The 16,783-nt window shown below is 45.4% G+C and overlaps 1 protein-coding gene across 2 annotated transcripts in view; it reads left to right on the forward strand.

The window, feature by feature from the left end:
* LOC144755238 (scavenger receptor cysteine-rich domain-containing protein DMBT1-like) overlaps positions 1–16,783 on the forward strand; it is an 855,855-nt gene that overhangs the window by 600,576 nt on the left and 238,496 nt on the right. For both annotated transcript variants that reach the window (XM_078643952.1, XM_078643954.1), the window contains 2 exons: positions 5,760–5,789; positions 10,412–10,441. In XM_078643952.1, coding sequence (XP_078500078.1) covers positions 5,760–5,789; positions 10,412–10,441 — 60 coding nt within the window. The remainder of the gene's footprint in view (positions 1–5,759; positions 5,790–10,411; positions 10,442–16,783) is intronic.

Below are 16,783 nucleotides of genomic sequence, written 5' to 3' on the forward strand. Positions count from 1 at the left end.
GTCAGCATCAGCCCACTCACACAAATGAACACCAAATAATTGCTCACTCATTGGGACATTCTCATAACTCAAGCCACAGTCTCCATCATTGACTCTGTACACTCGGGAGCACTCATGGATCCAATATCCCCAATACATTCTCAACCTCGGTAGCAAGACAATTGGGGACATGCTTAAGAAACTCCTGAGTGCCTCCATCACCAAGCCATCCTTCCCTCAAGACTGGAAACACGTCAAAGTGAGCCCCCTCCTTAGGGAACCATACGCTGATCCAGCTGAACCAAAGAACTAGCAACCCATCTCCCTGTTTCCCTTTCTGCCAAAGTTTCTCAAAAAGGCTATCAACCAGCATCTCACTGAACACCTTGAAAACTTCAACCTCCTAGACCCCCCAATCTGGATTACAAACCAACCACAGCACCAAGACAGCCCTGATCGCAGCCACTGACAACATCAGGGCCCTACTGGACCACGGCAAAACAGCAGCCCTCATCCTCCTAAACATGTCAGCCTCCTTCAACACTGTCTCCCACCAAATCTTGATTAACAGATTTCACGAACCATCCTCTAGGGAGGTGCCCTCAAGTGGATCACCTCATTCCCCACCAGAAGAACCCAGAGAGTCCGCCTGGGGAGCGTTTTTGGGACTTGCCTGTTGCCACTGCCGCTGGGGAGTCCGGGTGGAGAGTTACTGCCCTTTTTGCCCTTTCACTTGCTGGGGTCACCGCCTGCCTCCCGCTGCCCGCTCCCATTTCCACCTGGGGATGCGCCGGCCGCCGCGTGGAGTGCAGGACAGGGGACTGCAATCCCCAGCAGCCCACGGGAACCACGTGACCACAGCACGGCGCCAGGAGGCGCATAAAATTACCGACAGTCCTGCTGAGCGGAGTGAGCGTTTTTGGGACTTGCCTGTTGCCACTGCCGCTGGGGAGCCCGGGTGGAGAGTTGCTGCCCTTTACGCCCTTTCACTTGCTGGGGTCGCCGCCTGCTTCCCGCTGCCCGCTCCCATTTCCACCAGGGGAAGCGCCAACCACCGCGTGGAGTGCAGGACAGGGGACTGCAATGCCCAGCAGCCCACGGGAACCACGTGACCACAGCACAGCGCCAGGAGGCGCATAAAATTATCGACAGTCCTCCCTCGCGGGGCGCCGGGCTAAGCCCGGGCAAAGGGCGAGCCCTCTGTGGCCCTCAGAGGCCAGAAGAGGTCGGGTCGGAACACCCATCCTGGTCTTCCGGGACAAACGTAATGAACTAAGGTATGCTCATCTAGAGACTAATCATCTAGAGGCTGACAACGAACATCTTTGTCCTCTCCAAGTAGCCCCATTGATGATTAAGATACCCACTGGTCCCATACATAGGTGTGTGCTTTTGGGTCATAAGCTAGTTGCACCATGACCCCTAAAGGGCCCCCCCAAACAATCTTCTTCTCAGGGAGGGTCACTCAAGGGGACACTGGACCTGTATATAACAAGGGTAACATCGGCATTGAGACAATAGAACACAGCCGTCCTAATGATACCACATGCTGCGTCCGATCCCCTTCGATTCCTATCGACTCACCAAACTCTTTACTATTTAGGGAACTTAATGCAATTTGCAATACTAGGTACATTCCTAGAGAGCAGGGAATTGAACAAACCGGTTCACCAACATGCCCTACTGGTATTGGAAGCCCCGAGCCCAGGAAATAGTATCAACCCAATAAAAGTCCCCTGGAAACTCCTGACGCACTAACAGATAAATCTACCATTCAAGCGACAGCACTTCCCAAGGTCTCTTCCCAGAGCAGAAAACGTAAAGGTATGGAACATAATGGGAAACCAGCGAAATACCAAAAAATAAACTCAAGCCCCCCTCCGGTTATTGACACCACCACCTTCGAGACACCCAAAGCACGCCAAACACCGGAAACCCCTGTATCCCTCTTACCTTCTATTTTGCTGGTCCATCTAGAAGAACTGGTCAAAACCTTACTATCCCCGCTTATTGAGAGGATTGAGAGAATTGGGGAAAGCTTTCAAAAATAGATGAAAATTCCAAGCCAAACAACCAATCCCAGAGCATAGTTGCTTTAAATAAGCTTGACACCACTGTAAACAGCAACATTGTCCAGAGCCAGCTACTGGATCCCGTACCATTAGTTTTTAAAAGCAAGGAGGTACCCAAAAAAATCGATAATGGCCCCTAGCCCTGCTCCCAGAGCAGGGTTGAACAAAGTAGGAATGAGTTGTGAGGGATTAGCTGCAATTAATACATGTATAAACTTACCACCGGAGGCAGCACCCTATGTGTATATCCTCTCGGGAGTGCCTGAGCTCACTATCGGAAAAATTGAAGGTCACCAGGACCTTAAAAACAAAGTACAGTTTTGGTTGACAAAGAACAGACCCCTTCCATTTAATATCGACGGAAGAATTCTAAATGTGAGAAGGGAGGGGTGGATAGGTTCCCGACCCAAGACCTGGTAATTGTTAACTTCAGGGATAACCAGGTCGTCCCATATCTGCGTAGCTGGGAGCCGCAAAGAGGAGATGGGACAATAGCAACACGGGAATTGTGCTATTTCTACCCCAGAACTACGTATTTTCCAACCACAAGTTGGAGTGTAGAGGAAAACCACTGGGTGGAAAGGAGGGGCCCTGTATCAATCAGCTACCAGCAGATACCCACATATAACCACCAAAACCTACTCCCTGGCTTAGATATGGTGATCAGATAGGACAAAGATATTGCCCCAATCAGTAATCATTAATGTACAGTTAATATTCTTTTTGTATGATGTACAATACCGCTTTGCCAAAATGTAACGAACCTCAACTTTCGTTTTTAATTGCTTTTTCCTTTAACTTGTAACTATTCCTGGAGGTGTTGACTGTTTATTGTTTGATCGCAAGGAAAACTGATCTACATTTTTGACTTTGTGTAATATTTTAATGTAAATGAATTTTGTACTTTGTATGCTTTTATGGTTATTAATTTTAACCGAATAAAGTACTCTGAATTGAATTGAGTCCGCCTCCCATTGCTCACTTTGGAACCAAAGAAGTTCATCTGTGGCATCCCACAAGGATCGTCCCTCAGTCCATCCTCTTCAGTACATACATGACCGCCCTGGCCAACGTCGTCAGATCACATGGAGTCAACATCATCTCCTATGCCAATGTCACCCAGCTCATCCTTTCAAAGTCAGAAGACTCCTCCACCACCAGAGCCAACTTCCACAGATGTATGAAGGGCAACTCTCTTAAGCTCGACACAGACAAGACAGAAGTTCTCATCTTTGGGAACACCACCTCACCATGGAATGACACTTTGTGGCCGGCTGAACTCGGCCCTTCCCCTGCCCCACAGACCAATCCCGCAACCTCGGCATCATCTTGAACAGCAAGTTGTCTATGAAGAAATAGGTGAACGCTGCTTCGTGCACCTTCTACCACACTCTTCAATCGCTCAGTTAAATTTTCAGTTGACTAACAAGCAAAAGTGGAAGGACCATAACTCAGGCCTTCGTCACCAGCAGGCTGTACTATGGCAAAACTCTCAATGCAGGAATTACTGCATATCTCCTCAAGAGATTACACACAATACAAAATTCTGCAGCAAGGCTTATCCTCGACCTCCCCAGATGAACTCACATCACTCTTCACCTGAAGATGCTACACTGGCTCCCGATCCAGAAAAGAGGCCAGTTCAAGATGTTGACCAAAATGTATCGAAATCTCTGCACAATGAAAGACCAGCATGCATAAACAAACGAATGACCTTCTACCAATCAAATATACACCTGTGATCTGCCTTCCTCTTCCTTGCCAACACATCCGGATACCCCGAGCCAACAGGGGGGCACGCTCCTTTTCTCACCTGGTGGCCAAAGCCTGGAATGACCATCCCCTGCACCATGGGACTACTACTTTGCACTAGGAATTCAGGAAAGGACTGAAGACCTGGCTGTTCGAATGACCAGAGCACCGCAAAACAGCTAACAACTGCAGTGCCTTACGACCCTCACAGGTGATTTGCAACGCTTTATAATCATGATTGATTGATTGAGAAGGAGCGTGGATATTCTATATGTTGTGTAACAGATAGGCTGTAACTTACGGTCTAAATGACCATTTAAATACCATGCAAAACAATCAGATTATTTGCATTATATTATTTCACTACTGACTTGCGGCTTACAGTATGGTGAATATGGCACGCTGACACAGATACTAAACTGCAGAACTATGGTAACAAGAGCATATAAAAACAACAAGTAGAGATGTATACATTTGAAAATATATGTGTATATATGTGATGAAAGCTGCTGCATAGGAGAACAGCAGTATCCCTTGGCAGGACTTCAAGACAGAATTTTCCATCAATCACAGTTGTGCTCTACGCTAGTAGATGCAGATCAGTGCAGTACCTTTCAGCAATCTCTGGGATGGTGTCTCGAGACACAGGGAGCTGAGCAACAGATGATGACCAGATAGCCTATGTCAACTATGGCATGGTACCCCTTAATCTAAGTGGGGTATAAAAGGGGCTCTGCGTGCTCCTGGAGGGTATATATGGAGCTCTAAGGATCAGAGCAGGAACCGGAACACTGAGGATACCTCTTAGTGTACACAGAAGGGGGTTGAGGTTAGGCTGAGGCTTTTTTGAGGTTAACTGAGAGTCAGCAGATACATTCTAAGGGCCAATTGAGGAGCTCTTCAAGACAGAATGAGTTCCATAGGAGCCTGTAGAGTTAGTTTACAGGGACTCAGATGTCCAGAAGTTCTGACGCTATTTGAGGGTTCAGAGAATCACTTAGGCACAGTAAAGCAACTCCTTTAGTCCTCAGATGGCTGTAATGATTGGTATGCTAGACTGGGGTCTGGTTGAGCAATCTATGGGAAGGAAGAGGCTCAGTAGAGCTGAATACTCTCATAATGTGTCTATAAAATCTAAGTCCCATCTCTGGAATTACGAGTGTCGATTGTTGGTCCCTAACCACAGTCTGAGGGTCATAGGAGGGTGTCCAAGGACTCACATGCAGTACCTAAGGGTGGCTGCAGACTAATTTCTGGTTAGTTGTAGTCTCACTTGGGATCTCGTAAGCTTTTCCGAAGCTCTTTAAGGGTGTCAATATTCTTCCTATGTTTTAAAAGCATATAAGGACAATCTAGAAACTTTTGGTGGGTTGCTTATATTTCACTTCTACAAGATCCACCCCTGCCAAAACCCCTGATTTGACCCATCCAAATGTTGCATGTGTGGGACTACAAAGGAGCACCCTTCACTTTCCCCATGACTTCTGAGTGTAGGCACTCAATATAGTTTACCTCTTTGAAAATGAGGATCTCGAAGGTGTAAGACTAAAGAATGAACAGGCAGAAACTGTGGAATAGTGATCAGCATGTTAACGATTTAGCAGGAATGTGCACATGACTGACAAGTGAGACAATGGATCTGGCAACACTACATTCTCAGAACTAATTCCCGTCACTGATGTCTGAGCCGGGAAATGATGGACAGTGTCCATACAGAGCTAGAAAGATATCGCAAATGAACTGTACGTTATTGCTGCTAAACCTTACTGGAGATAGAAGCTGTTTTATTTAATTTAATGTATTAATATATTAATAAGTCCTAGTCTGAAATCCAATGATCATGTTGATCATGGATTGCTTTTTTCTTTATAATAATTTGATTGAGGGAATCTATAAATGATATTCAGCTGTATTTTTCTGATGTTAATTTGATTTGTTGCCTTTTCTCGATTACAGGTCACTCAGCAACAACAATGCCAACAGCTGGTAATTATGATTCAATTATCTTATGCTTGTGTGCCGTGTAAATTAGTGAATGCGCTGCTAGTTCACAAAAGAGCAAATATCCATGTAGGGCAATTTAAGATGAACAGAAATGATAACACAATGTTTGCTAAATAAGGGGGTCATTATGATGGCGGAAGAACTGCCACCACCGGGCCGGCGGTGGCGGTCCTTCCCCCACCACCAAGCCTATTACCCACCTCCAAATTTGGATGGCGGTGGGTACCGCGGCAGATGCAAAGTTCGTTCGCCGAGTCCCCTCCAAATTCAATCGCACCAATTGCCTGGCGGATGGTTCAGGGCCCCTGAAATGGTGGTGGTGCCTGGCAGGCACCATCCGCCAAATTAGGATGTGGGTTTAGAAAGGCCATGGAAAGGCTGGTGGGGATTGGGTTGGGGGGGTGTCGCTGCACTGGGGGGTGCCCATGGTACCATCTGCATTTCCATGCAAGAAGTGTGAGGCACCGTGTGGTGCCTGCCACGCAGTGTATGGAAATGCAGTGCAAGCAGTTTTAACATTGCATACAGGGCTGCAGCCAGCAGCACCGCCCGCAATGTTAAAAGCCATGGATGCGCCCAACAGGATGATGGGCGCATCCTAATCGCTGTGATGGGACCGCCACATGTCTGGCAGGCAGTCCCAAACAGTGCTATGATGGTGGGCAGACCTAGTCCGCCCGCTATCGCAATCAGCCCCTTAGTGATGAGACTCATATGGTGGGAAGAGAATTACAATTGGCCAGGTCAACAATCAACATAGAGCTGTACTAAGAGCACTGCAGTGCAAAGATTACTAGAGAAAACAAACTGTATCCCAACTACAATTTTCTGAGTAGCACTAGTGACCAATTGTGACAGAATAAACCGCATCTAAAGATGTCACTGGCAGAAGGAGATTTGTGAAAATTCAACTTCTTAATAAAAGACTCATTGGCTGGTTTCCTTACTAGATAAGTGTACTGCGATCTATGAGAATACAAGTACAGGGTGTCCGGACGAAGGGTGTAATAAAAATTATTATGTGTGTGTATCTTTCATTTATGCTTTTTCTTTTCTTTGAATGTGCTTTTGTCAGAAATGCTATGATCAGAGACAGGAAAGATGTTGAATAATGCAAATACTTAGGAGGTCTTTTCAGTTTAATGGAATGGGAGCACTGCTGTATATCATCTGTGCTACTGTTCCGCAAAACATACTATTTCCTTGCTCTACATGCAGTAAGGGAAAACACTCGACTTAGGGGCCCATTAGCATAGCGGGCTGATTGCCCCCGCCAGGCCGGCGGTAGTCACAGCTGGCCCGGCGGGAGCAATCGGCCCGCCATCCACACCTCAAAGATCCCCCACCACATTAGGATGGCTGGGGGGTCCCCAGTGGATGGAAAGACCTTCCGCCCCTTTTCCGCTGGTCGACTAGTCGACCGGGTGGAACACGTCATTAATATGGTGGCGGTGTCTGTACAACACTGCCATCCATATTATGATTACGGCAGAAATCAGCCTTTCCATGGTGGCGTTGCCGCCATGGAAAGGCATGCGGTCTTTGCTATTGGGGGCCTCAGATGGTATGGGGTGGGGGCCGCCTGCATTGGCATAGACAAGGTGGCAGGCACCGTGCATTCCCAGCAATGCTGACAATGCTGGGAATAGGGGATGCCACCGCATGGCAGTGGCATCCTAATTGCAAGTGCGAGACCGCCGCACCCCTGGCAGACGGTCCCGCATTCCGTTACGTTGGTGGGCAATCTTTGTCTGCCCGCCACCGTCCTGGACCCCTAAGACTGGTGGATTCTCAGCGGCCTCCACTGGTGTCAATTTTTGTCCTGATGGCTCAAGCCAGTGTTCGGACAAAATATTGAGACAGAAATATCAAATAGCAAGAATATTGTCAAGAATATCGATTTTAAAGTGATATACATTTTTAAAATATTGAAGTCATTAGAATCTGTTACAAAAATATAGTTGTTTATAATATCGTGTTCTAATTATTGTTATGTATTTTGGTATTTATATTGGTATTTATTTAAAATGTATTTGTTGCATTTTTTTGTATGATTATTGTTTATGTTAATTAATGTATTTGTAAAATGTTTAGGAGTTATTAAATTTAAATTAAATAATTGTTGTTATTCTTAGTACTGTAGCGTGTTCAGGGTATTCAGGGTCACAGGGTGGGAAGTAATTTAATTATAATAAAGGAATGATACATTTTTAATTAATATTATTTTTCTAGTTAGTTAATTATGTTAATAGTGTTAAATACTTTTTTTAAATATACATTTTATGTACAGGTTGTGGGGTTTGAAGGGGTACCAGGTGGGAAGTAATTTAATTTCAATTATTACAGGGGGACAGTAAGTTATTTCTAAGTAATTATTATTAATATTTGTACTTAATGATCATTTTATCAATAATTATGTTAATTGTGTAATTACATTTTTATAAAACCTTTCATGGGTTGGTTTGGGTTTTCTTCGGGTATATTGTAGGAAGTAAATTACATTTTAATTAGGCTAAAACTAATTTTTAAATTGATCATAAGTATTAAAATTACAATGTACTATGTAAGTCGTGTTAGTAATCTTCTAGTAAGTTTTAGGAGAATGTTGTATATTTTGTGGGGTATATTGTGTAAAGTAAATTACATTTGATAAAATAATAATTCATTTTTATTTATTGATAATTAGTTTGTTGGTCAATATTGATGTTAATAGTGTAAATAATTATCTTTTGAATGTTACATTTTAGGTGTTGATTGTAAGTTTGTAGGGGCATATGGTGGGTGTTGAACTAAAATAAAAATAATTTAATAACCTTTTTTGTTAAATCATTTTTAAATAGTTTTTTTATATGTAAATTATTTTCAGATTTACATTTTATTAATCTTTGTAATTTCCTTTATGTATTTAACATTATAATAGGTATTTTTATATGAAATATATTTGTAATTTTTTAATATTCATATTTGAATTTTTTTATTTAGATTTTTAAATTATTGTATTGTTTTGAAGATGATTTGTTTCGTCCAAATGTAGTGCTGACTGCAATGGCAATAGTACATTGTTTCCTTCTGCAATCCATCACTTTCCCTACTGTTGCACAGACTTGAGGGGGAATAGTACATTTTACTGCTCCAAAATCCAGCACTTTCCCTACTGTTGTATTGACCGGAGTGGGAATAGTAAAATGTAACTCTCAGCTAGCCAACACTTTCCCAACTGTTCCATTTATTGGAGTGGGAATAGTACATTTTAGCCCACCGCTATCTATCCAACACTTCTCCTACGGTTGCACTCATTGGAGTGCGAAGAGTATATTTTACCCCACCGCAATCCAACACTTTCCCTACTGTTGTATTGACTGGAGGGGAGTAGTAAATTGTTCCCCTTCCACAAGCCAACGCTTTCCCTACCGTAGTACTGAGTGGAGTGGGAATAGTAAATTTTAAGCATCCGACATCCAACACTTTCTCTACTGTTGCGTTGACTGTATAGGGCAACTTGTACCTTTTATTTTACACCTCTTGAGTTCGACACTTTGTCTACTATTTATAAGCTGTAGTGGAAATAGTATATGTATTAATTTTCAACATTTTTAGTTTATTTTATATTGCTTTAGTTTATATTAATATGTTTTTGGTTTTTAAAATTATAATAGTTATAATTACTAATGGTTAAAATATTTTATTTATTTTTAGTGCATTGTACAGTTTGTAATTTTGAGGTGTTTTTTATTAACAATCACAATGCTTTCTTTTTTAAATATTGTATTGTATTGGATATATGCTTATATATCTATTTTTTTTATATTATTACATAAAAAGTATTAAAACAATATAAATTAAACATATTAATTTATATATATATATGTAAATTAGATATATGTACATAGTATGTATAATAATATGTATGTTTGTTTTAATTTTTTAAATAATAATCAGTTATATTATTCCCCCAAAAATATTTAATATATTTTACTTTGATTATATTAGTATTATTTTTTATTTATTTAATGTTTCTTATTTACATTTACATATATTTAAAAATCTATATATTTACGACAACTATATTAGTGAAAACAATGTTTTGTTCTCAATATTTTTGTAATTTTAATTAGAAGTATAGGGAGTTAATATTTTTTACATCGATAATTTTGAATCAATATTTTTCTAGATAGATATTTTGCAGTGGATATTTTTTCGGTGAACCGCTAAAGCCCCAGTTGGCCTGCCCAGTCATAGTGGTAATCAAGAGATCAAAGAGTTAGGGAGTCAACCTAAAGATGTACAACCAAGACTTTGTCGCAAAAGAATAGCTATGGGAAAGAAGCCCAGGCATGACTCAGAAGCAGAGATGTGGTCATACCTCTCACTAATGGTAGATGATTTAAGGTGGGTATTAGATTGCATGGCTGATTATTCATAGAGAGCAAAGACACAGATACGAATCAGAGTTCAGCAGTATTTGAGACAGATCTGTAAAGATAAATGAGCATCGGAGAAATGGGCAGAGAGTTATTATAATTGGATTAAAGGCACCTATAAAGTACATTTAGCTGTATTTTTCTGATTCTGATTTTGATTTTGCTGCTTTTTTCTGATTACAGACTACTCAACAACTACAATGCCACCAACTGGTAATTATGATTCAATTTTCTCATGCTTATGCTTGTGTGTGGAGTAAATTAGTGAATGCTCTGCCAGGTCACAAAAAAGCAAATATCTGTGAAGCGCAATTAAGTTGAACAGAAATGATAACACAATGTTTGAGTAATAGGTGATGACATATATGGTGGGAGGAGAATCACAATAGGCCAGGTCAATATACAGCTGTACTGAGAGCATTGCAGTGCCAAGAAACATTACTGGAGAAAACAAACTGAGTAGCACTAGTGACCAATTGTGGCAGAATAAACAGCATCTAAGATGTCACTGGCAGAAGGAGCTTTGTGAAAATACAAATTCATGACAAAAGACAAAAGTGGAGTGGTGTGGCTCACTGGTTAGAGGCGGCAGACCTGAGAGCAGAGAACGGCCTGGGACCAGGGTTCGATTCCCGACGCGGCAGGGTCTTGGACCAGGATCAGCGGACTCGATAATTCTCGCCTCGGTGCCTACTCTAACCAGGGATCACACTCGGCAACTCTGGGCATTAAGCTTGCCTCATCTCCACAACGGCCCCTCACAAACGCCGTGGATGCCTGGTTTCACCTTGGGGACTCCCAGGAGGGACTATCTCACAGGGAAAGCCAGGACGGGTTCCCCAGCGGTCTATAGCGCTACGAGGCCTGCAGTGCGGGTAGCAGTGCGCTTTACAAGACACACACAATTACAATTACAATAGACTAATTGGCTGGTTGCCATACTTAATACATTTAGGGGTTGATTCTGATCTGGTAAAAACCGCTCGGAATAGTCGTTCGGAGCGTTTTTCCCATACGAATCGTACCCTGAAACGTCCGCCGTACGTATGACGAAGTACGATTCGTACCAGGAGCCAGACTCCGTACGAATCGTACAGAGACCGTACGACCCGAATCCCAGTACGAGTCTCCGTTGGAACCCGCTGTACGCGAGATCTGTACGCCTCGCGGCTGGTTTTTACGACTCAGCAAGTACAATACTTGTCGGGTATGCACCGTACGACCCTTTTTTTACGGGTGCTGAAAACAGCCGCAAAAGCAGTGTTCATGCCGAAACAGGTACGGAACGCCCCCCCCCCCGGGTACGGTACGTACCCCCCATGATTGCAGGGGTACGCCCCGTACACCTGCGATCATGAGTGGTACGCACCATACCCCACGATCATGGGGTGTACGCACCACCCCATGATCGTGGGGTACGGTGCGTATCCCCCATGATCGCAGGTGTACGGGGCGTACCCCTGCGATCATGGGGGGTACGCACCGTACGGTGTGTATGTGATTGTGCGCTTTTCCGTACGAATCGGCCTGACCTGATGTGGACCGTACAGATCGCGTCCTGGTGCCCCGGTCCGGATAGTACATGTCGGGTCGTACGGCGTGTATACGAGTCGTACGGAGATGGCTCCGGATACGAGTCGTACGGGTGTTTATTTTACCGGATCAGAATCGACGCCCAGGTGTGGTCTATGAGAATACTAGTACAGGGTGTCCTGATGAAAGTGAAATAAAACATTAATATGTGTATGTATCTTTCATTGAAGCTTTTTCTTTTAATGTGCTTTTGTCAGAAATGCTATGATAATAGACAGTAAAGATGATGAATAATGCAAATACTTAGGATGTCCTTTTGAGTTTGGCTGAATTGGAGCACTTTTGTATATCATCTGTGCTACTGCTCAGCAAAATATACTATTCTCTTGCTCTAAATCATGGGTACTCATAGTACGGCCTGCGGGCCGCTGGCGGCCCGCCAAGCCTTCCCTGGCGGCCTGCGGACCTTGCAGATATCGTACCGGAGTTTTTTTTTTTTTTTAAGTGTGTCTGCAACCAGAGCGCGACTCGGAGACTCTGCTGCTCTGTGGGGGCCGGGCGATTCCTGCCATAGTCGAAGTGGGGCTGCAAGGGCGCTGAGAGGTGATCAAGGCCTCATTAACATGCCAATGGTCTATTAAAGATCTGTGAAGTGGTCGGTGTGGCTGTGTGTGTGTGGGCCTACGCCTGGAAGCTGTCACAGTCCGGGCACTCACAGGCAGGGTGAGGTGACAGAGGGAGTGAGGGAAAGGGAGGGAGGGAGGGAGAGAGGGAGATTAAGGGAGGCAGACAGAAGGAGGGAGAGCGAGCGGGAGGGAAAGGGAGGGAGAAGGATTTACTCTCTTGTAGGATTCATTGACTCTGAATAATGTGCGTTTTATGTAAAGCGCTCTGTGACCCTACATTAGAATGGGCATCGCAATAATATCAATTCAATGCGAGAGGGTGGCTATAAAGAAATGAGGGGAAGCACTGAAAGGAAATAGTGAAGGCATCCTTAGAGAAGGTGGGAAGGGGGGCAACAAAGGCTCTCACACTGGGAGGCCACTAACGCTAAAGCCGACCCTGCCCAATGCTATTTCAGCATTTTCAGTAATGTGGTGCCACTGTCCCACCTGGGACAGAGTAAGGCCCGTGACCAATGTTTGACCTCTCTATGTGTCCCTGGGGGAATCTGCGGTGTGATGGATGGCAGTCTATGGGGACAGCTCGCCCTTTGCGTTTGGTGTAATTACAATTCCTCTTCAATTCTTGGGGAGAGCTGTTCGCAGAGATGAAGCTCTGAACCTTACTCCTGAAAAATAAGAGCAGTTGTTGAAACATCTGTTGGAGCGAGAGAGTACTGTTGTTGCCCTTGGGTATTTTTGCATTATACTCAACCACCAGTTCGTTAACTAGTGCTTGCCTTATCTGATTCTTAAGGATGTTTTAGCATTTAAATTCAGCTTTCAAGCAAAGTAACCTTTTTGACTAGCGTTAAGCCACGTCTATAACCCACAAAATTGGGGTTTAGGTACGCAAATAGATTTTCTCTCATACACATTGAAGTACCTCAGCGTGCCAGCCGTAACGCAACCCCACTCACCATTGGCTGGAGTTGTGCACCCTCTGTGCACTGGCTGATGTAGACCCACTGCAGTACCCTACAAAGAAGTGAGTGTATTCCTGCAAAAGGTCAGTGGTTCTACTTGGTGCTATCTTTGTGACAGGGCCCACTTTCCGATCCCATCAGGCAGCATTTTCACAAGCACATTTAATGTTGAATAAAAACTCACCAGCGGCATTTCAGAACCTGCACTTTATTTATGATGAGCAGATTTCAGGGGGGGTGGATTTTAATGCGCACGCTCATTTTGTCCAACATTAGTATACCATTAAAAGGGTGTTGATAATATAGGAGAGCCTGGAATCCGTTTATTAAAGCGTGTCTCTGATTTCGATACGGTAGGCGACTTGTGACATCTCTAGTCGCCTGTGAAAAAGAACTGACATTGCTGATTAACTGTAATCCCTTATTACAGCTGAGCTCTGACATTATCAGACATTGCCAGAGCCAGCGGCAAAGGTGAAAGGGAGGACATGGAGCATCATTAAAGTTGCAATTTAAACATGCAAAAACGAAACCTCGCGTTTTCTGAATGAACGATGATCAGCACAACGGAGACATTTATGGCAACATATATATATTTTTTGCATGCATGCATTATGAAATTATAGAAAAATATATAATCTCTGTTTCTGTCCATGTATATTTCTTCTGCATTCTGCGCTACAACATTTTCAAAAAATCTGACATGTATTAAACTGATTCCAATATCTTTTTGCAAAAAAGTCTAACTGCCCTTTGGTGTTTTTAATTTTGTGGTACAGGTCCGACTTTTATTCATCAGGTCAGCAAACATACTATCGATTTCATATGAAAGTGCAACAACCCAAGGACTTTAAGCAGTGTATGGGAAGGGTGATGGAGTGACCATGTATTATAAGAAATAAAGTACCCTGTGATTTGCATTAAAAGGATATTGCAAGGCGCCCCAGAGTACCAAGACCATATGAAGGAACTTGGCCTTTGGCCTTGTTCCTCTATAGCAGGGGTACTCATAGTACAGCCCGCGGGCCGCTGGTGGCCCGGAAAGCCTTCCCTGGCGGCCCGCGGACCTTGCAGACATTGTACCCCAGTTTTTCTTTTTTTTTTTCTTTTAAAGAGTGTCTGCAACCAGAGCGTGACTCAGAGACTCTGCTGCTCTGTGGGGGCCGGGGGATTCCCGCCATAGTCAGAGTGGGACTGCAGGGGCGCTGAGAGGTGAACAAGGCCTCATTAACTTGCCAACGGTCTTTTAAATACCTGTGAAGTGCTCCGGTGCGGCTGTGTGTGTGCGCCTGCGTCTGGAAGCTGTCACAGCCCGGGCACACACAGGCAGGGTGAGTTGACAGAGGGAGGGAGGGAAAGGGAGGGTGAGCGAGGGAGGGAGGGAAACGGAGGCAGACAGAGGGAGGGAGACAGAGGGAGACAGAGGGAGACAGAGGGCGGGAGAGGGATACAGAGGGAGGGAGAAGGAGGGAGGGAAAAAGAGGGTGAGAGAGGGAGGGAAAGGGAGGGAGACAGAGGGACAGAGAGGGAGGGAGAGCGAGGGAGGGAAAGGGAGGGAGAGGGAGGGAGGGAAAGGGAGGCAGACAGAGGGAGGAGACAAAGGGAGGGAGAGGGAAAAGGAGGGAGGTAAAGGGAGGGAGACAGAGGGAAAGCAAGGGAGGAATGGAAAGGGAGGGAGAGGGAGGGAGGGACAGCAAGGGAGGGAAAGCGAGGGCAGGAGGGAAAGGGAGGGAGAGGGAGGGAGAGCGAGAAGGAGGGAGGGAAAGGAAGGGAGAGGGAGGGAGAGCGAGAAGGAGGGAGGGAAAGGGAGGGAGACAGAGGGAAAGCAAGGGAGGAAGGGAAAGGGAGGGAGAGGGAGGGAGGGACAGCAAGGGAGGGAAAGCGAGGGCAGGAGGGAAAGGGAGGGAGAGGGTGGGAGAGCAAGAAGGAGGGAGGGAAAGGAAGGGAGAGGGAGGGAGAGCGAGAAGGAGGGAGGGAATGGCAGGGAGAGGGAGGGAGAGCAAGGGTGAGATGAAAAGGGAGGGAGACCGAGGGAGGGAAAGGGATGGAGACAGAGGGAGACAGAGGGAGGGGGGAGAGGGAGACAGAGGGAGAGGGAGGGAGGGCGGGAGTGGGAGGTAAAGGGAGGGAGAAGGAGGGAGGGAGAGAGAGGGAGGCAGAGAGAGGGAGACCTCAGAGTGAGGGAGAGGGAAGGAGAGGGAGGGAGATCTCAGAGAGAGGGAGACCTCCGAGTGAGGGGGAGGGAAGGAGAGAGAGGGACACCGCAGAGTGAGGGGGAGGGAAGGAGAGAGAGGGATACCTCAGAGTGAGGGAGACAGAGGGAGACCTCAGAGTGAGGGAGACCTCAGAGTGAGGGAGAGGGAAGGAGAGAGAGGGAGACAGAGGAAATGAGGGAGAGGGAAGGAGAGAGAGGGAGACCGAGTGAGGGAGAGGGAAATAGATTGAGGGAGAGTGAAATAGAGTGAGGGAGAGTGAAATAGATTGAGGTAGAGGGAAACAAAGTGAGGGAGAGGGAAACAGAGTGAGGGAGGGAGACAGAGAGAGAGAGAGTGAGACAGTCAGAGTGAGTGAAACAGAGGAAGAGAGGGAGAGAGACAGTCAGAGTGAGTGAGACAGAGGGAGAGATGGAGAGAGGGAGTGAGAGGAAGTGAGAGGGAGTAAGAGAGTCAGAGTGAGTGAGACAGAGGAAGACAGAGAGACAGAGAGACAGAGGGAGAGAGGGAGAGAGAGGGAGGGAGAGAGAGAGAGGGAGGGAGGGAGAGAGAGAGAGGGAGGGAGAGGGAGAAAGAGAGGGAGGGAGACAGAACGAGAGATGTGTGTATGCCGGGTCTGGTGGCTCAGTGGACGAAGGCGTCCGCTGCAGGGACCTGGGATCAACCTCATGGTCGCAGTTTTTTTTTGTTGCCCCAGCCCCGCCCCCTTCCCCACTGACCCCACCCCCACCGGTGCGGCCCTCGGACACAAACTACACTGTAAATTTGGCCCCCGAGAGAAAGTTTGTGAGTACCCATACTCTAAATGGAGTAAGGGAAAACACTCGACTTAGACTGGTGAATTCTCAGCTGGCTCTGCTGGTGGGAATTTTTGTCTTGATAGCTCAAGCCCCAGGGGGCCTGCCCAGTCATAGTGCTAATCAAGAGATCAAGAGGTAGGTAGTCAACCTAAAGATGCACAGTCAAGACTTTGAAGCATAGGAATAGCCATGGGAAAGAAGACCAGACATGACTCTGAAGCATAGAGATAGTCAAACCTCTCGGTAATGGTAGCTGATATAGAGTGGGTATTAGATTGTCTGGCGGATTATCCATAGTGAGCAAAGAAGACACAGATATTAATTAGAGAGCTCAGCAGTATTTGAGAAAGATCAGTAAACATAGATGAGCAGCAGAGAAATGGGCAGAGCCTTGAAGAATAATAAAGATCAGAGATAT

This window comes from Lissotriton helveticus, chromosome 5_1 (assembly GCF_964261635.1).
Source record: "Lissotriton helveticus chromosome 5_1, aLisHel1.1, whole genome shotgun sequence".
NCBI classification, from domain to species: domain Eukaryota; kingdom Metazoa; phylum Chordata; class Amphibia; order Caudata; family Salamandridae; genus Lissotriton; species Lissotriton helveticus.